The sequence below is a fragment of the Nilaparvata lugens genome, chromosome 2 (assembly GCF_014356525.2).
Source record: "Nilaparvata lugens isolate BPH chromosome 2, ASM1435652v1, whole genome shotgun sequence".
NCBI lineage: Eukaryota > Metazoa > Arthropoda > Insecta > Hemiptera > Delphacidae > Nilaparvata > Nilaparvata lugens.
Window position 1 is genome coordinate 35,321,794 of NC_052505.1, and position 26,077 is coordinate 35,347,870.

Below are 26,077 nucleotides of genomic sequence, written 5' to 3' on the forward strand. Positions count from 1 at the left end.
GTTTAGAGTTTAGACATCTCTCCCACAGAACCTGAAAGCACAACAATACAAAAGGCTTATCAATAGGATGAATATACAAAAAGTAATTAGAAACAGAACTTCTCTTCACAAACAAAGATTCTCAGAACTCATCATAGAACTTGAAAGTCCTAAAATGGAGAATGATTATTAATAAAATGAATATACGGGCAGTAAATAAATACAGCCAGTTAAATCACATGCATTATATGCTATAAGTTTTAAATTTTACAGATCATACTACTCAAAACTACAGTTACTGAATAAAGTAGCTGTACTCAAAACTAGTTATGTTTTTTATGAAACAGCCACTTGACCTAGCCAGTTATCAGTTTTTGTATAATAACATTTGAACTAATAATCTAGTAATCTTTCAATTAATATTAACGTTGTAAAATTCTCCGTAATGGAAGAAATTTACTTGAAGTTGTCAACCACTATTATTATGTGATTGATAACAAAAGATGGTGGCTTGTTGGATGGTTTCATCATAAGAGTTATTTCCAACTTCCAATTCGTTTCATTCAACATTTGAACCTCCACATTCTCCATTCCTTTATTTTTCTAAAAATAATTATTGTTTATCTCCTTTGTCGATGGAAGGAGCAGATTATCGGCTGCTTGCAAAAACGTCAATCAATCTGATTGATTACTGGCATTTCATGAGAACTGCTGCTCATCCGATTTTGAACTCATGATACCACACTCACGGTATCGAGAAGAGAATTTCCCTGTTACCCTTAACCCTAAACAACTAATTGAGTCAATACAGTACTAAACTATTCATTCACTGTACATTTAATTCCAGCTCATTAAACTTTCATGATGTATTTTATTCCAATACTGTATCTTCAGTGCTATACCAAATTATAAAAGCTATAAACTAAAATTTATTCACTTATCAGAGCTGTATCCTAAAATCAGCTCGAAGCTGGTAATTGTTTGAACAATTGAAAAATAATACGTAAGTTACAGTACCTAGTATCTTTACAAGTAGCCTATGGAACGATTTTACAACAATTTATGAGTAAGCCTATTTTTGGACTTAGGTTTGGTGTTGCGTAGTTACTCTTTTCACTGACAATTTTAATAATCTTTTCCTTCACTTTCGACAATAAAACCGGTTCAGTTGTATTTTACTTTATTCTAAAAACATTTATTCATATTGTTTGGCTGACATTAAACTAGAACGAGAATAGGAAATAGAGAATAGGTTTTGAACTTTCCTATAAAGAAAAACATTCAACACAGTTGACAGTTCTTCCCCTTGTTGTTAATTCCTTTCTGGCACTCTCAGTCGTTTGCTACACATGGTTTGTGTCCTTCGACGTGTTTGTTCATTTCAAGGAGAAGAACTGGACGGCTTTGTTTCCTTGGAATTTTTTCAGATCAGGTCGAAGAACTGAGTTTTGTTGCCCCCCTGACTGTGATGGTCCTGAGCAAGGTCGTTCTCTGTTGTCATAAGCCACAATATGGAAGTTCGGCTGTTGTTGTTGTTTTCGTCTCCATTGTTCCATCTTGAACATGATAGCTTGGTTTCTCTTCGTGAGAAAGAAGCCCTGCCACTTTGTAGTTCAACGCCACATGATTTAAACTACTTCTCTGCTATACTTTACAAAGGATTTGGGAGAATTGATTTTATTTGCTTCTCTTGGGGGTTTCTCTTCACTTGCCTTTTCTAAACTATAGTATCATCAACCTATAATATAGGTAATCTATTTATAAAATAGACATTATAATAATGTGTATATTCTTTTTTTCAACAAAAATAATTAACGATACAGTAACTATCAACATTATTTGGGAGAAGAAATAAGGTTAACCTCCTACTACTTCTCTCCCGAATTTCATAAAATGACAAAGTCCAAATAGGACTTGAGGTTTTCACTTCAACCTAATTTACAGTCCAAAAATATTCATAAAAACTAGAATTTAGATGTATTGTATACCAAATAATCAAATTTGAATATTCCTCTCAACTCTAAATTAGATTGACGTTTTTAATAGAACTTAGAATCTGAATATGAGAAAAAAGTTTTATTGAAGTGAGTATATATGCAAAGATTGATAACATAACTTCTATTTATTCTCAATCTCATATAATTATGAACAGCTGAAGAGGACACAGTTTCTTGTGCTATTGAAGTGTTCCAATAGCAGAATGCTTATCGATTGATTGATAAACGAATTAGGCGGGAATTTTTTATCAACAGTTTCCCCACAGGCAACTGGGCAACTGTGTGGCATTATTATTCGCCTATGAACCGCATTCCCAAACACATCCTCGGGTGTGATGATGATGATTGTAACACTTCCTAGTTTTTTCTCTCGAATATCCTATTGTCCTTTTTAATGTTATCTTAGTAATCTTATAGTGATATAGTTTATGGAGTTTGTCATTGTAACGTATTAAAAACTCTTTGATATTTCCTATATATTTTTTCTCTATAGTTTTTCCTTAATAAGTAAAAATTTATTTCAGTACACAGGCCTGTTTGCACAGTCAAAGCTTAAGGCTGTGCAAAGGCTAAAAATAAACTTTCCACTCGTGATATTTTTCAAAGTTATTCGATTTTTAAATCATCAAGCTATCAAAATGAAAAAGCTTTCTCAGGAAAACATTTTTTTCTGATCATTACTTTTTGAGATATGAGCGCCTTAAGTTTAAATCGTTGGGACAGAACATTTCAAATTCGGTAAGAGATAAACCCATGAGATTTGGAGAATAGATTTTCCATGGTATTGTTGATCGAGTAAAACAACAATTTTCTGAAAATATCAATTTTTAAGATAGTTATTCAATTCATTAAAATAACCAAAAATAACTTTTATTTTTTTGGTAAAGTTATTTTTGGTAAATTGAATAACTTTTTCAAAAATTAATATTTTCAGAAAATTTTTGTTTTACTAGATCAACAATTCCATGAAGAATTCATCCTCTAAATCTCATGCCTTAAGGCTGTGCAAAGGCTGAAAATAAACTTTCTACTCGTGATATTCTTCCAAGTTTTTCGATTTATATATCATCAAGCTATCAAAATGAAAAAGTTTTCCCAGGAAAACATTTTTCCGATCATTACTTTTTGAGATATGAGCGCCTGAAGTTTGAATTTTTGGGACAGAACATTTCAAATTCGGTAAGAGATAAATCCATGAGATTCAGAGGATAAATCCTGCATGGTATTGCTGATTGAATAAAACAAATTTTCTTGGAAATATCAATTTTTGAGAAAGTTATTCAATTTACCAAAAATAACTCAACTGAGAGATATTTTTGGTCATTTTTAGTAAACTGGAAAGCTTATATTGCTTATAATTGGAAAGCTTGAAGAAGATAGGCTTAGAATTGTTTAGTGAGATAATTTCATTTGTTTGCCACTTAGAATTTCCGCCGTTAGGTTCAAACTTTGTTGTTCCCATTATTGACAGGGTCTCATCTGACAGGGCTTTCCGCGGGCAACATAAAATCTGCTCGCTGGCCGTATGCTTGAGACCCCTGCCCTAGAATATTGGTAGGAGTTCTGAAACACTCTCTATAGGCTACTAATAATATTATGTACTTGATAATACATATTAATAGGTGCCATAATTTTAGTACCGTATGGCAAGCGTCGAGAGTTCGTGCATAGTGCACATAAACTGATTTTTTAAGATTATAAGATGTTTTTGAAGTGTAGGTTAACAATTTTGATTTTTAAGTGTAGGTTACAATAATTATCTCACTAAGCAATTCTAAGCCTATCTTCTTCAAGTTTTCCAATTATAAGGCTTTCCAATTTACTAAAAATGACCAAAAACAACTCTCAGTTGAGTTATTTTTGGTAAATTGAATAACTATCTCAGAAATTGATATTTCCAAAAAATATTGTTTTTTCCAAAAATCATATATTTGATTTAGTTCTTGGAATGGGCTAAAATTCTTATTAAAAACATTTTTTGTTTGAACATCAAACAAAAACGTTGATGAGGCTTTAAAAATTAAATGTCAAAATTCTACTTTTTATCATTGTATTAAGCAATAACTCCTGAAAGCTCATATTAATTGCGTAAATCAATTGAAAAAAATTCTATACTATTATATTTTTAATACAATGGGATCAAATCTATAACTGAATTAGAAGCTGAGATATCAACAATCTAATCAACCTTAGCAGGGTGAAACTTAGGGGGTTATTTTAGTAAGACGGGTTAAACTACGTTTAATAGTTATCGATGAGGAAAGAATTGGCTTGTTCCGAATTCGTTCCCATATCAGGTTTTTTTGGCACTGCCACTGGACTGTAGTGAGGTGCACGTTATGGGAGCGGAGGAAGGTCGGAGAACAGCGTTGGCGATAACGTGGACCGCTTTGTATACAGCGAGTGATAGCGAATGTTGAAGCAAGCGGATGAGAGCTGAGCCAAGTCTCTGTCGTCTGCTTGCCGAGCTTCTCTTTTCTGCCACGAGTATTCGCTACATGTTCAGGCCGAGCATCGTCGAATGTTGATCGAGTCAAGGCGACGCCATTCGCCATTGTGGATTGTGTTGTGGCTTGAAGCTCGCTCGTCTCGTGTGTGCATCAAACCTTGACGAGTAAGTTTATCACTTATTATCAAACTTACTTCACATTTAATTAAATTAACTGAAGGGATTATTTCAATAATCTATTGATCTTTTAGTTTTTATGAAGAAACACTTTTGAGGGAGAGCTCAACTATAATTTGTAGCCCGATTTTTGGTTATCAAGTGTTGGCGTTTAGACTGTAGACTGTAGACTCGGTCAGCGCGTTCTCTCTGGCTTACTCGCCTCAGCTGTGAGATACGGCACAATGGCACTGAATAGGACAAGTATGTATACTGTGACAAGGGCACGTGCTAGCTAGCCTACCGTTACCGTACTCGTTCTCCATGCTCCAAGCAACCACGTGCTCTGCTCTGTGGATTGCCCTACATAATAATTATTATTTCATTTTTGTTTTCAATTAACTCAATCAAAAACTTAATTATGCTTAAACTGTTTTCATTATCGTTGGCTTATATTTGGTGGCTGTGTTGGTTTTACATTGATGAATTTTCTTTAGCGATTACATTAAAAATATAAGCCAACGTTGTCATTTATTATTTGGTGAAGATATTTTGGCACATGTCGCTTGCCATGGTGCATACAAATGACGACTAGCTTGAGAGTGGATGGCTACTATGCAAGCGCTCGCCTCACTTGCCTGTGCCTTGGCTGTTTATAATGAAATAATGCATCACATCACTACGGTAAAGCGAAAATATATTCACCAATTATTGGAGTAATTATTACAATCCAACGTTGGCTTTTATTTTTAATAAAACACATAGCACCATAATAATTTATTTATTCATTTAAATAACGAGAATATTCGGCCGTTACACAGAGAATTTATAGAGAATTAGCGAATTCATTTACCTTTCACTTTAAATTTTACTTGAATTTTGATAGGTCGGTGGAAGTTTTGCTCTTGCTATACACTGTACATCTCATCCTAATAATTCCTATAATATGTGATATAATCTGCATCAAATGATAGATTTGGCTTTTCATCGAATTTTGTCTTTGATATATTGGTTAGGTATTATTTTTTATAACTGTACTTATTCTACAACTGCAGCATTAGCAAATATCAGCCTTATAGACATTTGAGCTTTATTATATAGTCAAATAACATTCTTACGTCGATTTCTCCCAATTTTATTCATTGTTTTTATTCTCATTTTAAGGTTTTGGGGGAAGTTCCCCCTTTTCAACCTTTCCATTTGGATACGCCATTATTTCTCTACTTATACAGAATCTCTTCCACGGAAATTCAAGCAAATTTAACCACCGTACATGTATAAATTATATCATCAGTAGAACTTATACTATGAGAACCAATAATAAACGAATCTGATGCCAATACAATACTGCCATTTTACTCTGGTAGCATGCAATTGAATTTTTGTACTACTGACCCTTTTTAGATTAGGAAGTTATTTTATTTGTAAAATTTAATTTCTTTCTTTGCAGTTAATCATTGCTTGCGGACTTCTGTAACGTTAAAAATCTGTCAGTTTAAAATGACAAGCTTGGACATTATATCTTCGGAAGGCCTCTGTGATTTATTATAAGCTTCATCGTTTTTAAAAAGGATTATTTCTTTTATATTGTCAAGTTTCCGACAACAACATGGCGTTTTACGAGGGTAAGATTCTTCACTATCGGTAGCGTGGACTTTCGCATAGTTGCAACCAGTATAAATATTGGTCATAACGTGGACTTTCGTATAACTCAAATTATGATGGTGAATTTTCGTACACTATTGTTCTGTTGTTGTCCTGCTCTTTACCTGTTATCGGTATCTTTTATTGTGTAGTGAGCACCATCCAGTCAGTTACTGGCATTCTTCTACTTGTAACAGTTAGTTATTGTACTTGGTACGCTACTCCTAATTCAGTTGATTAAGCTCAACTAAACCCCAAAGAAATGTTGAAGTTATCTATGTAGATGGCTTGACAAAAACACAAATTCTCGTGCTCATATCGTTATTGTGGAACGTTTTAATAGTTGAAATTTTCTGATTTTGTTCTCAATTTAACTTCATTATTCAACACAGATATTTTTCTCGGGCCACTCCCGTGTTTCGGTTGGTCACGTCCAGCCGTCGGTCCCGGCTGCCTGAAAGCAGTCGTTAGCTCATGTCAGAAGCCCTGAAATTAATCAGGTGCGACCTGAAAACTCTGACACCAGACCTGAGCCAGCTAGATCACTCGATATTATTATTATTAATACTTAAAATTACAAATTGCAGTTTCGTTTTGAAACGAACACATCTTCAGCTGTTAGTTTCAATACGAAACTGAAATCTCTTAAGTTGAATTAAATGAGTTAAATTGAACGATTAATTGGATTTGACAACGAATTGTATGAGAAGAAACAATAACAACCCTAATCATTCAGTAACATGAATTGTTTATAAGGACAATTCAAACTACAAGTTTGGCTAGTAAACTACAAAGTCGCCAAAGAATTGGTGAAGAATGAAAATATTTTTTCTCTACTTTTCTACGAGTCTACCACTTTTTTATGACAAAATTGTTTTAATCTGTACCAATTCATTGTATCTCTTGAAGTTGAACAGAGACAATTGGGAATTTACTCTTGATTGATTTACAACTTGAACTAGCTTAGGATAGTCTTGTAGCAGAAAGCATTGTAGCCTTGTACCAGGTAGGGTAGGAGAAAATAAATGTAACAGATGATACCCCGATACATTATCATCAAATGTATTAATTATAAATATATTTAACTAAAATATGAATAATGAAAGTATCAAGTACGTATAATGGGATAATAGAGCAACATAACTAAGCCTTAACAAGAGAGTAGGCCTAAGTATACGAAATTTGAGTTAAATTTGTTATACCACTTATTTGTTGAATTTGTAGAAGATCTACCACTCCCATTGAAATGAAATCGAGGGACCTTATAATATGACATAATTGCATGACATGTTACTACTCATAATTTGTGATTCGAGTTATACGACCAGTAACACAATAAATATGAAAGTCCACGTTGCCTCACTATACCTAATCATTATGAATTAGTTACCTTCAATTATATCGAAATATTGATCGATGAATTATCATAGATGAAAATAATTTATTTTATCTTCAAATTACATTATATATTTTATATTCAAATTACAAAATCAATGCAAGCCTGCTTTCATTGAAAATTCCCATTCATGAACATTCCGTTCTATGGCTTTGACCATTGTTCCAAAATCAGAATTGGAACCATCAACCATGTTAGGAATCTTATTCACTTTTTATGTGAATTCTTGGCGATTTTTTTTTGAGAATCCAATGATAATCTATTTAAAAAATGAGCAACAACTATAGCCATTTGAATCTTGACCAAAAATAACTTTTACTTACCGATTCTACCCAATCTCTTCGTCAAGTGTCTTCCTTTCCTGTTTGCAGTAATAATTTTCTGAATGTTCAATCCTCCAATAGTTCTATGAATCGCGTGCATATTTTACAGATGAAGAAGACTCTGAAATGAATTGGTCAAACGAAATGACTCGAGAGTTCTTGGAAATTTATGAAAAGTATCCGATTCTGTGGTTCCCCGGTCACAAAGATAATAAAAATAGAAACGCTGTTAATAATGCGTGGCTGGGAATTCAGCAAGAATTCGGAATTGATATTTCGGTAAGAACTCTGCGAAGGAAAAAAGAGTCAATTATGGCAACCTACAGGAGTCTACGGAAAAGAGTTGAAAAGGAAGAAGCTGAAGGACGCAGTTATCAGCCCACCTGGTATCTCTTCACTTTGGCCGACAGAATTATGAAAAAAATCCGTGCCAAAGATTTGATGTACAATGATGAGGTAAGGTTACATTTGTTCAATTCAAATTACAAACGTCTTATATTTTATAAATAATGCATGACGTTTAAAATTAGGAGTTATCAGACTCCATAAAAAAATGTTGTCCTTGTTCTGCTATTCATTTATGTTTACGAAAATAATGAAATGAATCGAAACAATAGATCAAAGCTATCTCTTCGATATAACAGTAGTCAGAAAAATGGTGTTTTCAAAGTACGCTTAATATAATCTTTAGTATATGGTACGTAAATATTGCATGTATTTGATATGCATCAACGATCTTTCAAGTCCTTAAAAAAGCTTTTATCATTTTTTTTAATGTTGAATCTTTAGGTGGATAAATGAAATGGGTGGAATAATTCAGAATCTTTATTTGAAAGTTTTTACTTTCCTTGCCCTATTACCAAAGGTAAGGAAAGTATTGCCATAGATGAAGGATAAGTAAAGTACTACATTATTCTTGTCTCTGGTATTGCTTTCCGAAAAAAATTAAGGTACCCCAATTTTTAAATTTCTATACGTTTCAATGTCCCCTGAGTCCAAAAAAGTGGTTTTGGATATTGGTCTGTATGTGTATGTGTGTGTATGAGTGTATGTGCGTCTGTGTACACGATATCTCATCTCCCAATAAACGGAATGACTTGAAATTTGGAACCTAAGGTCCTTCCCCTATAAGGATCCGACACAAACAATTTCGAACAAATCCAATTCAAGATGGCGGCTAAAATGGCGAAAATGTTGTCAAAAACAGGGTTTTTCGCGATTTTCTCGAAAACGGCTCCAACGATTTTGATCAAATTTATACCTAAAATAGTCATTGATAAGCTCTATCAACTGCCACAATTCCCATATCTGTAAAAATTTCAGGAGCTCCGCCCCATCAATGCAAAGTGTGATTTTAGATTCCCAATTATTAGGCTTAAGATACAATATTAAAACAAAAAATTTCAAGTGGAAAAGATTGAGCATAAAAATCTCTACAATTAATGTTTAGTGACATTTTCAGTTAAAAATGAAAATAAGCTCGAAATTCGAGAAAATGAGTTTATTCAATCATGCAAATTGTTGGCAACTGTTGATTCTATTAAATCATTCACTATGAAGAGATAGCAGACTTCGTGTGTATCCAGCGTTATAGTCCTGTTACCAGCTAGCAGATCTTTGAATAGTAGACTTGAGATGTGCGTGTACACTTGCGTCAGGTGATAAATTTTCAAAACGGCAAGGAAAGTTGTGTGAGTGCGCCACACCAGATTTTTGTATTTTTAAAAGAGCATTTGCCTCTCTATTCTCTCAAAATTATCTATTGTACACTTAGTTTTTTTTTCAAACATGCTAAAGTCTAAAGAAAGGCATTTTTCACAAAATTGTGATTTCATAATTATGAAATCATTCGATTTCATATTGAGAATTATATATATAATTATAACGTAAGCAAACTGGAAATTAATGTTCAGTACATTGAAGAAAATTTAGAGTAGGTAATGTTTATCGAAGTTTTTGAAAAAATCACTGAATATGAACAAATCATATTCTCTTTCAGCCAGCTGAAAATGTTGAAGCAGAAAATAATCATGATGTGCGAGTCAAACGGTCTTCCGCTAAGAAACGATTGAAACTACAAGAACCTGTACTAGAGGTTGATGGAATTGTTGAGGATGATTCATCAAATCAGCCCTTAGGTACAGTCTACTATTTTGATTCTCAATTCGAAATTCATATTGATTTAACATAATATTTATTATATAATGTTAATTTTGAATGAGTGATAGCTTTTATAAATGATTTAATACCCATCCATAAAAATTCTAGCACAAGAAAAATCACACTGAAAATATTCAACGTGAGACAAATGATTGAGGTACTTGTGTTGTACCCAAAATTTGTGTTTTTGTTGAGTGATGCTATAATGAGAGCCGTATTCTAGATGAAACATTACTGCGTTCGTCTAGCAGTACGATTTGTTGACAATCAGTACGATTCGTTGACAATCAGTACGATTTGTTGACAATCAGTATGATTCGTTGACAATCAGTACGATTTGTTGACAATCAGTACGATTCGTTGACAATCAGTACGATTCGTTGACAATCAGTACGATTTGTTGACAATCAGTACGATTTGTTGACAATCAGTACGATTTGTTGACAATCAGTACGATTTGTTGACAATCAGTATGATTTGTTGACAATCAGTACGATTTGTTGACAATCAGTACGATTTGTTGACAATCAGTACGATTCGTTGACAATCAGTACAATTTGTTGACAATCAGTACGATTTGTTGACAATCAGTACGATTTGTTGACAATCAGTATGATTCGTTGACAATCAGTTCGATTTGTTGACAATCAGTACAATTTGTTGACAATCAGTACGATTTGTTGACAATCAGTACGATTTGTTGACAATCAGTACGATTCGTTGACAATCAGTACGATTTTTGACAATCAGTACGATTTGTTGACAATCAGTACGATTTGTTGACAATCAGTACGATTTGTTGACAATCAGTACGATTCATTGACAATCAGTACGATTTGTTGACAATCAGTACGATTCGTTGACAATCAGTACGATTTGTTGACAATCAGTACGATTCGTTGACAATCAGTACGATTTGTTGACAATCAGTACGATTCGTTGACAATCAGTACGATTTGTTGACAATCAGTACGATTCGTTGACAATCAGTACAATTTGTTGACAATCAGTACGATTCGTTGACAATCAGTACGATTTGTTGACAATCAGTACGATTCATTGACAATCAGTACGATTTGTTGACAATCAGTACGATTTGTTGACAATCAGTACGATTCGTTGACAAATCCGTACTCGGCTACTAACTTTGATATTGAAAATAGGTACCTAGTTCATGAATTATGAATACGGCCCAACATATTTGAAACTTGAATTTTAACGCTTATTAATCAATCAAAACAAATAGATTACGCTAATCAAATGAACTTTGTAACTAGCAACCATAAGACTACTTATAAGGAATGGGAAAGGTCTCTAGTCTACCTACAAGTATGTTGAAATGTTGAACATATTATACATTAATATCTTTGAATGAATTACTCATTCATGAATCATTACTCAGATATGAATCATTCATATTAGATAATTGAAAGAAATCAATAATTTTCTACTGTATGATGGTGAATGATCTCATTGAAAAACCAGTCTGACCACTGACGAATGTTCCAACATGCCAATTCAGAATACAACAACCAGAATGTCCTACGATTGGCTGTGACCTGTGAATCAGGAGGAGGTGAGAAGTAAGCAATCGGATGATATTCTGGCTTGTTGGACCGCTTGTTAGGCAGCCAGATTCAGATAATTATTTTTGAAAATAATTTTTTAAACTAACAAATAAAAATTCTAACTTTTATCATTTTGCAGAGTTTGTGAACGGAAAATCCGGTAGAGCTAGCTCCAGAAAGTCAGGAACCAAAAGAAAAAATCGTGAAAATAGGAGCGAATCGAATGTTATATTTGATACCGATTATACGAGCTGTGATCCTTACGATGTAATGGAGCAGATTCTACCTCAATCAAGTGCATCGGAATCGTACGATTCTTGCGCACTGTACTGTCAGCTGCTCGCCGATAAACTTCGAAGTTTGAGCAGTCGAAATCGAATGATTGTGCAGAATAAAATCGACAACTTGGTTTTCCGTGCTTGGATGGATGAAATTGGCGCTTCCTCCAGTGAACAAAGACCATTTTCCAAATCCGTGAAAGGAAGTGATGCTGAAGATAACCAACAGAACGAAATGCCTGTTATTGATTCTGATCCAATTGCTAAAACTACGGTTAATAAGCATTCAGATGCCTTGGATTCTGATTCAACTGCTATTAACTCGGTTACCAACATGGAAGATCAAACTGAAGATACGATTAATGAGCATTCAGATGTTTTGGGAAGTGAGTTTATTGAAGATCAATAACCAAGAAGTGCTCTTTTTTATTCAATAACCTAAACTTTTTAAAGGTGAACCAATGAATTTACTTTAGATTTGACTATATATATATATATATATATATATATATATATATATATAAATTAAAACAGGAGACACAAGATATAAATAGATTGAAAACACTTAAAAACTTACATTAGAAATAGGGAAATTTTTAATGTAAGTTTTTAAGTGTTTTCAATCTATTTATATCTTGTGTCTCCTGTTTTAATTTATATTACAAACTTTACAGTGTCTTCTGTTATGTGCTATATATAGGGATGTAATGGTGTGTTTTTTTTCATTAAACATTCTGAATTTTGTGTTTGAATAGAAAATATCTTGTACATTTAATCACGAAATATTGTTTACTTCTTTCCGGGTCTCTTTAATATTTTTTCATTATCGTCAAGTGAGCATTAATTGTGCAAATTATACTGCACGAAAATATTTGACTATAATCATCATTCCAATCGGATTATTTGCAATAATTGTGAATATATACTAAAAATCTATTGTGATACTATTGTTGATTATGGATATTATAAATTTGTAATTCAATTGAAAAAAGTCTTACTGTTCAGTAGCCCAACACCTGAAATATAAGATTCATTAATATTTAAATTTGCTGCTACATACTAGCTTATGAAACACTATAGTCCTTCCAACTTTAGTGGGGTCTTATAATATTCTTCTGAAGTTCTCATTCATGAGTTATCTTAATCTTCCACTTATAAAACTGTCTCATTTGGATAATTGAATGTAGACCCTGAAATAAAAAAACCTAGACTATAGAAATTGAAATAGACCTTTCATCCCAAATAGAGATCACAGTTCAGTCCTCAAAATGATTCCGAATAAACTGAAAAATGTTGCAGATTGACAAGGTATACATTTCATAATATGAATGTAACATTGGTTTTGATAAACAGTAAGTAATCTCAATTCTTTCGAATTTTGATCCATTGCAATTCCATCCTCGGAAGTACTGAACTGTTTAACTTGAAATTTTTATTCTTGATGCTTCCAAATTTTTTGTTCTTAATTTTTTCCCTCGAAACGTATTATTATCAATTATTTTTTGAAGGAATTTGTTTTCATTACAATTGAACTTGGATTTTATCAAATAATTATTTTTAATGTAAAATTTTGCCACCAGTACAAATGAAATGCACATAGTCTTCATGCTGTAGGCCTATCATTGGCCTTCGTTTGTAGCATTCGTGATGTAGGAAAATTATGTTTGACACATCATCACGTCTGAACTACTGGACTGATTGATTTGAAATTTTGCTTAAAGATTCTTCATTAACCGTGTATGGTTATAGGCCTATTTTCAAATTTCAAATTTTTTATTACGTCAAGTTTTCATTTTGCAGTTTTAAAATAGACCCTTGCGAAGCACGGGTTACCTACTAGTATGCAATATTTTCTCTATGTTAGTAAGTACCTATTAAGATTGCAGCTGTTGATTTGATAAGATGCTCTACTGTTTGTATTATGTGTTTTAATATCATTTTTACTTAATTTACATTCAAATATTCTTTCGATTGGAGTAACATTAGAATTACTTTTTCGTGAACAATAAATAGGCCTATATATTCAGAAGAATATAATCATAAATGATGCTGTATTTCCTGTATGAAATTACCACAACGTGCATATCTATCTGAAATGCATGCAGTTTACGTAATAATATATTTCAAATGAATAGGTCCTAGATTCTGAATTGTTTATCTCAACGGATTGAACGGAATATGTGTTATGAACTACTTAGATTTCATTCAACAAACTCACGTTTATACTACTCGTATTATGACGTGAATAATCTTGGAGATTCTAGGAGAGAATGCTTGATCAGTTTAGGATACACAGTTCCCAATCCAAATAATTCGAATGATCTAGAAAATATTGCGTGAGCTGTTCTTGCTACAACTAATTTTGACTTTGGTTGACACCAATTGAATTCTGAACAAAAGTATCTTGATTTATTCTCTTTTTGGTTGAATTGAGTTTTCCTTGATAGGTAGGAAGGATATTCTCATTTCTCAATTTCATATCAATAAACAAAATGTAGGATGCCTTTTTTATGAAAAATTTTCTATTTTAAGTGAGTCACTCTTCAAGATTATCAAGGTGAAAAGCTTAATTTCTAAACTTCAATAGGAGTAAAATATTCAACTATAAAAAGGTGAATACAAGAAGAAACCATTATAATATAGACCTGTTTCTTCTTCAACTATGACAATAAATTCCCCTTCAAAATTATTGTTTATTGCCCTAGTTAGTGTTCAGTCTATGATAATTGAATTTTTCACAATGAGATTGGAACAGTATCTCAACTTCTATTATATTATTAAATAATATCAAGCATAGAAAATCACATAATCTTTTTTAAATTTGTTAAAACTCCTAATATTTTAAATATGACGACGTTAAACTGTGTGCTTGTGTAATAGTACGGTAAGTGCACTGTGTTGAATGAATTAAATTCTTATTCTTATGTCTAATATCACTTTCCAGTAGAGACGATGGTGTAATGAACTTTTGCATTTTGTTTTTGACATTTTTATCAGTAATGATGAGTTTTTTACTACAAGTAATTAGTAAATATAAACTATCAAAAACAAACCCACACTTATGAAAACAAATTTCTATAATGTTGACAATTTTGTCACGTTTTCGCATGTAACAAAATTTATCTCTGTAATTCTGAGATAACAACGACTCATTGTTTCAAATGAAGAACGTTGTTTGTATAGCCTACTACAGTATCTAATTCTACTGAATGAGTGATGAAAATGTATCTTTAATGACTGCTCTTAAATGAATGACGCTTCGTAAATTATTTCCAATTAAGCTATTAATTATTTATACATTTATTTATATTTAATTTATTTGAAATAATTTTTTCTCATTGATGGTTATTTTAATTAGAAATTCTATCTCTAATGAATGCTAATTTCCCTAATGATAAAACACTTGAAATATTCTTATCTACATTTATAATGTTTTACATATTTACTCAAAACCCAATTCATATTTTGATCATCAAATTTTCAATATTGATATTATCAATAACTGAAGGATACAATATCAGTAGACTAATGGATGATATTCCCTATACCAGTACACCAGTAGTCTGAGCAGTCAATATTAATCCAATCTTCATTCATCATTCTATTTATTAATAAAAAAATAATAATACAATATTGATGAGAAAAAATAGTTGTCAACCAAGATATTTCTTTCCCAAAATTTAGAACTGATTGTGGACATGTTGTAGAAAAGTATTATCAAAATAATACAATATTGTGGGTCGCCCACTTGAAATCTAGTTCTTAATTCCATGCTGGTAGCAATTGTTACACATTTCAAAACCCGATAATCTTGGTTGACATCAATGTTCGATAAATTACGCCCAAATGGAGGCCTGAGGATTAGAGTGTCATAAAACATAATTTCTGTTATCAGTAAGAATGTGCACTCTAAATCGACCGAAATGTACAGTATTAATAAATAGATCCGCCTCCGAATTCATTACAAACACCGTTATCTTTTCGGTTTATGACTGTCGGCAGCCTTCGAGTTGACAGTTATTTTGCTGGTCGACTGTGATGATGTAACGGACATGCTTTCTTCCCAATCTAGCCATTCATTATTGATGTTAGCATGTCAACAATGACACCCGCTGCCTGATAGCGGTGGTCGGTCGCTCCCATCCAGTTTTATCCAGGAAATAGAAATTTGATTGTAGGATAAACTGTTAATGCACTCGTTTGCATATCAAATAACACAGTGGGAGTTTTCGGTGTATAGTGGATCCTTGAACAATCGTCAACTTCCAAGAGTTGTGATGGATACATTATAACATGAAAATAGTAATGATGTTTGATAAATGAGTACAATTTATTTGATACTACAATCCGAATACTATTTCCTTGTGCGTATTATATTTTTTAGCTGGTATTAGTAGCTTATGATTTTCGCTATTAAAATCCTTGGGATTTTTTATAGTATTTTACCAATATTGGAGTTCTGGGGGGAAATTTCTATGAAAATTCAGAAGTCATGTAACTCAATTCAGATGTATAACTGAATCGAACCTAGTTAATAGAAGGAGGTCTGAAAGAAAAATATTAGTCAGTAACAAGAAAATTGTTGTCAAGAACAACCAAGAATTAAATTTGTACATAATAAGCAGAAATATTATATTTGAAAGAATAAGACGTTGATGTCCATACCATATTATACTTTGGTATATATAGTGATAGCTGTATTTGAGATGCATAATGATATTGACAACATCAACGTCCTATTCTTTCAAGTATGGAGAAATACCACAACATATTTTCACATGCTATCAAACAAATTATAAGGTAAAAGAAGAGTTTTCAAAATGTTCCTGAGCTTTCATGTATGCATCTTGTGTTCCCAAATCTTGCGAGCTCCCAGTAAAAAAAAATAGATGAAATGTTATCATTAACGTAATTCAGAAAATACTGGATGCAGCTTTGTGGTTAACCGCGATATACTTTTATGCATGTAAGATTGTAACTATATACGTACTCACCGTGCACGTATTTCCTGTTATATTCTAAAAATATCCAACATCTTGCTCCGTTACTTGCTTTTTGTTATTCTATTCAGATATGTCTCTGGTTTTCATAAACTTAATTATTACAGGGCCAATATATTTTAAACTGGCTGTGAATTCAGGTCATAAATTGGGGCTCCCAAATATTCTGCAGTTCTATCATCATTACAAAAAATATACGTAACAGGTATCTGATTTTATAAGAATCCTATCACTACCTCCGTAAACAAAGCCATAGTGAATAACAGGTGGTTGATGGTGACGTCAGCACAGGTAGGGCTCCTACACCAATAAAAACACTAGCTGATATAGTTCAGCTGAAATCAACAAATTTTTATTGGTGTAGGAGCCCTACCTGTGCTGACGTCACCAGAATGCACTATGGCTTTGTTTACGAAGATCCTATCCAATTTGAATATCTTTTCTGTTGATGACACTCGTTTACTCTATTGAGAAACAAAGATATTGCTGAATTTTATAAACAGGGTTATTACAGGAATAGATGACGGATAGATAAAAGCCTTTACTGTTTCACTTTTACACTAACTTAGGACAGGAATGATTGCTTCTGAACAGTCAATAACTAAAGATCATTAATTTGTGCTCCTGAATATCATTCAGTTTTATAGGAAAATTTTGTACTTAACAACAGGAGTAGATAGAGGCGCATTCTTGTATCACACTTCACACAATTAACGTGCTCTTAAAGTGGCTTCATCAGGCATGAAGAGACATTAGTGAGAGGCTGACGCAAGCAAGAAGAGGCTAAATAGAAATCGGGAGACAAGAAGGTCCTAGTGAGATTCACTTTTCAGTGCCAGCATAGCTGAGCGGGAACGGGAAGCATTGATGTTTAGATGAGGTAGGGATGCTGACAGCTTAAAGTGATCTCACTATAGTCGATTTTTGACCTGAATTTCTCTAGTCACTGACAGACACTCCAGCCTGCGCCCAGCAGATTCAATTTTTTAGGCTGTCAGCATTCCTTATGAGTGGCATCAATGCTTTCCATTCAACCAATGCTGACTGGTTTAAGTGAATCTATCACTATAGCGGTTCAGCTTCGCGACCTTTCATGATCTTGTTCGGCAAATCGAAAGCGGATTTACATTCTGTTACAATGATAACTACTGCTGAAAATATTGACACTGATTCAAAGTCGGCAGTAGACCGTGGAGGAGGCTATACGATACGCCTCTCTCCTCCCACTCATATCCTGATATTTTTTATGTCATTATTCCATAGGTAGATGTTGTGATAACTACTGTCTGCTATAGTGAGGTCCACGTTGTAATGGCAGTGTTTGTTTAGCAATGGTATTTATTGCTATCCATGTCTATCATATCTCTTTCTCGCTTTGCTCTGTTGCCAGATTGTCTTTTAAAAATGTAGAATTAATCATTAATTAACGAAATATTTCATCTCAATTATGAATATCCATTATGAAATTATAGTAAAATATAATTTCTTGCTTAATAAAATATAATTGATCATTTCAAACAAGAACGAACAGTAAATCAAATCAATTTATTTTCTCATTGATGGTTATTTTAATTTGAAATTCTATTTCTAATGAATGCTAATTTCCCTAATGTTTAATATATTTAAATATATATATATATATATATATATATATATATATATCATAACCTATATTACAATATTAGATCAACAAACCTGTATCAGCTACCGTCTATAGAAGGCATTGACAAGACAGTGGATCGGCAACGTTGTTCTCCTATCTTTCTTCACTGCCATTATAACGTGGACCACACTATAGATATCTAGATAGGTGCTTCCTAAGCATGAATTATCTTGAAAGATGTAATATTATTTATTATATCAATCTGCATACATAAATGTAACAATGAATTAGATACCTGCAACTGCAAGTCACATTCTGAACTGCAACAACTGATTAGCCAATCGAAGCTTGGATAAACTGTCAACTAGTTGATAATGTTTTAATCAAATTTTTCAAAACTCTTCCCAAATCTATCACATTATTTATTTGTTATATTCATGAACACCATTATCTTAAAGAAAATAATACTAATAGTAATATTTAATCTCTTTTCTAATCCAATGCGAATTTTAAATAGAACGCTACTATTTACTGTTATAGTATCTTGCTTCACTAGATTGCAACCAAGCCTTTCAAATGATTACCGTAGATTTCACAGCCGAAAAAAGAAACTATGATAAACACGGAAGTAGGCTCAGCTGGAAGTTGGAAAGCAGATCGCGATCGAAACGACTGCAATGAGTGAGAAGGCAAACTGGAAGGAAAGGGGGTAAGAGAGACAAAACGAACGTTCAGTGAGAAAGTAGAAGGAGAGGAAGGAAGATTGCAGCAGGTAGAGTGAGAAAGGAGATAGATTGTCGGAGAGAGATGAATTGAGAGGTTTCAGCTGGAATGGAAGGGTTCGATGTAAACAGAAGAGCGTGTTGTGATGATATCGCGAGGGTAGACGTTTGAGAGAGAGTGGGAATATGAAAGGGAGTGAGAGAGAATGACTTCCGACGACTCCAGGGTCGTCAACCTGGTCTCTACTTTCTCAGGATTCGATTAGTGGCTGGTGTTGTGGTGTTGGCGATGGCCGTTGCTGGTTGGAGGGGATTCTGATCCTGATGAGACAATGATGCAATCGCTCTGTGCATTGGCAACATCAACAGCCATTCTCACTAACCACTGTCATCCATTTTCGTGCATCCTCATCCTCATACAACATTGGAGAGTCTTCAGCTTTCGAAAATGCTATGAAACAAGTGCCTATTTGCTCACTGTTTCGGTCGCTTCTGTGGAAGATAATTGCATATAACAATAGATTATTAATTTTCAACTTCTGAACATTATCCACATGAATATGACAATATAATAAAAAAATGTTTCTATTATTTTTTCCATGTGAATTTGAGTATAACGCTTTCATTGATGAAACACATTGAATTCAATATTCATCTTCACATCACTTTTATAACAGTATTCAAATTTATGGTTCAGCCACAGATTTTCACTCGAATTCTAATGCAAATACAGGATATTTCTTACATCAGTAAACAATGTTTCCATAAGATACATTGCTGTATATTGTCAATTTGTGGAAGAATGATTACAAAAAACGATATCCACCTAGTAGAAGTTCTGTAATGTAGAGTTTTGGAAAGAATCTTTCCAATGTGATATAGAGATAGTATGAACATTCAAATACTTGGTTACATAATAAAAAAAATAATTCATGTTTATAAGTAGACCTAAACAGGACTGTACTAGAAATAGAGAAATAGAGAAATACAGAAATCGTTACTTATTGGATGTGAAGACTACATAATAATGATACTTCTAAAATATATTTTTAATAATTTTGAAATACGTATATAAACTCTATATATTAGTAGTCAGTTGGTATTCTATCCGTACTGCTAGTTTAATAATGTGCATGTACTTATGCATAACACCTATGAGCTTATGAACTCTATTCGTCTGAATACTATACATCTTCTTTGAACAGATTTTTACTTGCAAATTTCCTTGTAACAAATCATTTCCTTTTTACAGTCATTCTATGCCTACAATCTGATGCAAGCAACAAATTTAAATTCAAATAAGCTCTGATGTAGCTGTAGTATTGAGTGAAGTCACAAGCGCAGAGGCCATACTAAAATAAGAACAGACTGTTACTGATGAGTTCACTACGTGAATTGAATGTTTTTGTAAGTCTGCTGTCGCAAAGCACCAAAAGTTGCCAGACTTTTCAATAACAAACTGCAATAAATCACATCCCGTGCCCGAACTCCTTGTTTGAACTCGAGAAAGGCTTATAATTAGTGTACTTTGTCTTCCAGCTCAAACTTGGGAAGAATGTAACCGAAAGTGAGGGGTGCTACTCGACCATTTTTCAAAACTATCGTGATCAATTAGTTGAAATTAATCCTTCTAGTTCTTCTCTAAAACTACAGTATAGGCAATAGAATAGGTACTTGCTAAATATTTTCTGTTTTTAATGATTCAGTATGCAATTTTTATAACAAAATATTGAATTTTAATGAGCAGTTACGATTTTTCAGAATTACTCTGTATAATTATAATACTGCTTTTATGACATGAAAAGCCTTCTACTTCGTGATTAGAATTGAATCTATTGCTTAAGTAGAAAATTGTTAACGCAATTATATAGACAGCAAATGCTGAAAGACTTGCATTATTTTTTCGAGAATGTAGTTGCATACTGAACTTGTTCAATACCTACTATTACTAAGTAATTGTTTATAGTCGAGTACGACGAGGTATTGTGCTAGCGCTAGCATATAGCCAAAAATAATATTGTAAATAATGTTTGTTATATTTTGACAACACTCACACAACAGAGAGTAAAAGATAGTATAAGTAAGTATCTCCTTAGGTAAGTGTGAGCAAAGAGGATCGAAATATTCCGATCTTCTTTGGTTAAGAGGCTGAAAAGTAGTGATAGGAGGAAGAGAACAAGGAGAAGAGAAGGAGTTGGAGAAGTTCTGGATCTGCCACTTTTTGCGTTCTAAGTTAGCTAAATGCATTAACTTAATCTCACTGCATGAAGTTGCGTAATCTATGTTCAACATTGTGCAACTGAAGATGGCATCAACGCTTTCAAAACTGAGTACCCACTGTACTTTCTACTCAACATCTCAAATGTATTATAGGAAAGAAATGTGATTATTTTTCAAGTATTCATTTCTCAAGTACTGTGCTCTTCAATATATCATATTATTGATTTTTCGTTGCAGCAATCATTACAGATAATGAGGATAAGTCCCATTTGCTTTATATATTGGAATAAGAAGTTTAATAATCTCAATATACAACAATTTCAACACAAACAGTAGTATTATTTTTAGTTTTTCGTAGTCTACTCGTGTTGCGAACAAAAGTTCATAATTTTCTTATTGACTCTGCCTTCAAGTTTCTTTAAGACTTTTTAGTCCTTTATTTTTACTTCTACTTCAGAATTCGACAATATATGTATAACAGTGTTTCTTTGATTGTGGAATACCACAATATCAACATAAATCATTGAAACTTCAATATATTATTATTTGAAACAATTGTTTGATAAGCCTAGCTTCAGTTTACTTTTCCCATTTTATTCCTGCAAATCCCTCAAGGTGTGTACTAGTGTACGTACATACTTATGCGCCGCTATGATTAACTGAAACAGTAAGATACAGATATCATAAGCATCAGCAATCAAGATGAAAAGCGAAATGTTTGTGTTCGTGGCGCATAAGTCTGTACGTACCTTGAGGGTATTGCAGGATTAAAATAAGAAGGTCAACTGACGCTTGGCTTATCAAACAACTATTTCAAAATGCGTTGCCAAAAACTGCAAAAAGGCTGAATTGTTTGATGTAGCTTTTTCAAAAGATTGACATTTTCAACATTGTTGGAGGGCGTTCCAAGGTCATAGTAGAACGCAGTTCTACAACGTGGCTGTAAAATCTGAATGACATTTTTATTATTTGTGTGAAGCGAAAGAGTGTGGAGTGGGGATGGTATTCGACTGGAAGTGGCCGTCTACAGTGCATTCATCTTTCCAAGCAGGTAGAACAACTTCGGTGTGAGACAAGGACAGGATAGCGAAAGTCAAGAGGAAAGACAGAGATGGTAGACCGGTTAAGAACGAGACAAAACAGACCGGATGGTGATGGAGATGGAGTAGTTGTAAACATCCGCTGTAGAACTCGTTGATAGCAATCCTCTCGTTCTGTCACTCTCTCTCTCTCTCTCGTAAATACTCTCATCTCTTTCAAGGATTGTGGCCTATGTTGAATCCCTGCGTGCTTATTGTGTTGTGTCATCATGTATGTTCTCCTTTTATGAGTCAGAATTCACGTTTGAAAATGTGGGTGTAATAATGTTATAAATAATATTTTTGTTTTTCAATTATTTTTCAATGTTCTATGATTTATTTAATATACTTCTATGATATTTTTCCGTTAATTTTTGTCTTTTAGGATTCAGTTGTCCTCGCAAGATAATGAATTTATTCCTAATTGTTGCAATTTGTTGAAAGCTGCGCTAAAGGAAGGGATTCCGAACTCAGGGGATTAGATTTCATATTTTCTAATCAATGGAAATCAATAAGGAAAACATAAACAATTTGAAAAAAATAAACAATTTAAAACTGTATTCCACACTGAAATGTACTGCATCAGTATTCTTATATTCATATATAATATTTTTTCTTTGAAAAATATTATAATTGTACTATCCGTGATATGAATGTTCTTAATCTTCTTATAGTACTGAATAATTAAATTATTATTGTAAATGAGATTCACTGGATACTCACTTGTAATACGGTTTTTACTCTTGTATTAGATACAAATTATATAGTATTTTCTATAGTGACTAATATTGCTTTGGTATTGGGAATTGGGGTAATGAGCAGGTGGTTGATAACCGTTTGGCTTCTGACTTTGGTAGGCTATCACATAAAGAGTAGAGGATATCCTGTGCCCCGTGCTTATTGCTTTGTTTTCAACAGTCATATGGGATCTCATCACCTGCCTTTTTCTTACTCCTCCTTGTCCTTGCATCGACTTTAAGTTGTTTTTCAAGTTTATCTTTGTAGTCGAGTATTATTCATTTTCTTCGTGTTACTTCGATATTTTTTCTACATGTATCATCCATTGGCTTGAAACGATTTTGTGATTTCAATGTTAAATACTACTATAACTCATGGGGTACCTCTAGACCTTTATTGTAAAAAATAATAAAAGACTGATGCAGACTTTCGTTGGGTAATATTTTGGAATGGACAATTTACAGGCTACCTACAAACTGAACAGTGGATATACTTTCACTGCCAGTATTGTTATGATTCTACTGTGTGCCCAGATCCTTCGATTTAAATATTGGTAGAGGCGACAATTCAACAGATTCCCCTAAGCAATAAATGCATCGTGTGTCCGGGGTCTAATTACTATTGTACGGTACTGTATGTATAAGTTTATACATACAAAAAATATCAAGTACAAGTTTTTTCATAATTTGTTACCTTCTAATTACCGTGAAAGTTGTTCATTTTCGCCATAAAAATGATATTGAAAAAATATCATATTGAATTAAATCTCAAACATTACTAATCCTGTCATCCCATAATTTTATATTCAATTTTTCCTGTAGCTTCCTTGTACACTGGCCGCCTACTAACCACTAGGGCACCAAGTTTCAAACCTCAGTAAATTTTTCATTGTAGTCAATAAATAATGATGTTGAATATATTCTCATTCTATAATATTGGTAATCACAAGCTATTAGTCTTGATAGGATCAATTTTTCATTCAATTCTGAAATCAATTTAAAATAGCAAATTGCTTGTACATCGCACAGCGTTTTCTCTTGTTATGTGTGAAGTCACCATGATGTTGATAGGGAGGGGCAAGCGGGGTTTTTGCCCTGCAAGGTTATGGTACTATGGTACTGGCTGTCGGCTGTCGGCATGTGGCGTTTTTTGTTCAACAAAGTTGGAAAAAATGAAAGCATGAAGGCGGATGGCACAAGAGAGACAGACCGATGGAATTTTGTTTTTGTTGTTGTTTGGGTTTGGACGTTGGCGGTTGGCGCTCGGCATGCACAAGTGAGACAGAAACACATCGCTACACACAGGAAGCTCACAATTCTCTCTCCAGTTACATTGTTGCATTGAACTGTAATTTGTGTGAAACTGTATTGTATTGATCAAGTAATTTTTGATAATAATACAATATAAGTGATTGTAGAATTTCAATGATATGATTACAAGAACAATTTTCAAAATACTACAAATTGGGGCAATTTTAATTTTGCACTTCTATAATATTGAGTAACTTACCTAGTACTGACAGTAAGTACCGTACAAGATGACAAGATAACATGATGTACAATTTTAATCCTAGAATGAATATTATAAAAAAATGAAAATTAGGCGTTTTTATTCATCAATAGCACCATACTTATGTATAATCTGTGCTTTAAAAAGTTTATGGCGGATGCAATACAGAATAAATTCAGCGTAGCCAAAAGCCTACTGGGAAGTGCGAACTTGCAACATAGTGGCATGCTAATTGGCCGAATCCCATTCGGCCGAAGAGCTATATTTTCCCAAACAGCCGAAAAATATTTTTTCCATTAATTTGATCGAATTGATGAAATATTGAAACTGGAACTTTCCCATTCAACCAAATCCCAAATGATCGAATATTCTCATTCGACCGAAAACGTTGTTAGTCGCATTGAGCCGAAAGTGTTCAGATTCTCTAATTCATATTCAACCACCATAAGATGATGTCTCATTTGACTGAAAGTGATAGGATTCCCATTTAACCGAAAATTTCTCTAGTTTGTCGCAAACGGTAGAAAGCATTCAGCCGAATGGGAAAATCAAGTTTTTGGCTGAATTGGAATTCTATCACTTTCGGTCAAACGGGATCCAGTCGATTGGCAATCACATTGAATTTCTTGTCAACTGGCAAAAGTTACCGAACTCTTCAGCATTTGTTTAGAGTATCAAAAAATTTTATTTCAAATTTTATTCTAGAAGTATGCAGTGAAGTATACGAAAGCCTTAGCAATTTCATTAACGTCAGTATTCAATACCAAATAAAAATAATATAAATTGTCACAACCACATATTTATGAGGCATTATTCTAATATCTTTATTAATGAGACGTTATTTTAACAAATGTGGTTGTAACATTTTCTAATCTTTATTCGGAATGGATCTTGATGTCTTCTGGTGATAGATGATGATGTCATCCTATGGTGGTTGAATTTTTTCTCGCAACATGTCATTATTAAATATCATGGATTACCATAAAAATCTTTCCTTGCCGTTATGAAAATTCCGGCAAAAACGCCTCGAGTGTCTCCAGCGTCGAGTTTTCGGAAATATAATTCAAAACTGATCAGCTGACAAAATCAATTATTCTGCTATCTCTTTCAGTAAATGGTTTTAATAGAATCAACAGTTGCCTCTCTTATTAGGTTTGCATAATAATTATATTACATTTTCTCGAATTTCTAGCTTATTTTTAATTTTAGGTGAAAGTGTTACTGGACATTAATTGTTCGAGTTTTTCGTTATTGTT

The 26,077-nt window shown here is 33.1% G+C and overlaps 2 protein-coding genes across 3 annotated transcripts in view; both read left to right on the plus strand.

Moving 5' to 3' along the window:
* Positions 1-26,077, plus strand: part of LOC111044022 (xaa-Pro dipeptidase) — a 132,736-nt gene that overhangs the window by 23,205 nt on the left and 83,454 nt on the right.
* Positions 4,053-13,094, plus strand: LOC111044023. 2 transcript variants are annotated; one of them, XM_022329073.2, is made up of 5 exons: positions 4,053-4,590; positions 6,032-6,206; positions 8,054-8,400; positions 9,944-10,082; positions 11,812-13,094. In XM_022329073.2, exons 2-5 carry the CDS (start codon positions 6,191-6,193, stop codon positions 12,357-12,359), a joined length of 1,050 nt encoding a protein of 349 aa, XP_022184765.2. In that variant the 5' UTR covers positions 4,053-4,590; positions 6,032-6,190; the 3' UTR covers positions 12,360-13,094. The 2 variants fall into 2 exon arrangements, with proteins under 2 accessions (XP_022184765.2, XP_022184766.2); XM_022329074.2 differs by having other exon boundaries at positions 4,053-4,845; positions 11,812-12,941.

What these genes read in the sequence shown, in the direction of transcription:
- LOC111044023 (XM_022329073.2), top strand. An exon ending in ATTTGATGTACAATGATGAG is followed by an intron (nt 8,401 to 9,943) that starts GTAAGGTTACAT and finishes ATTCTCTTTCAG; the next exon opens with CCAGCTGAAAATGTTGAAGC. An exon ending in TTCATCAAATCAGCCCTTAG is followed by an intron (nt 10,083 to 11,811) that starts GTACAGTCTACT and finishes ATCATTTTGCAG; the next exon opens with AGTTTGTGAACGGAAAATCC.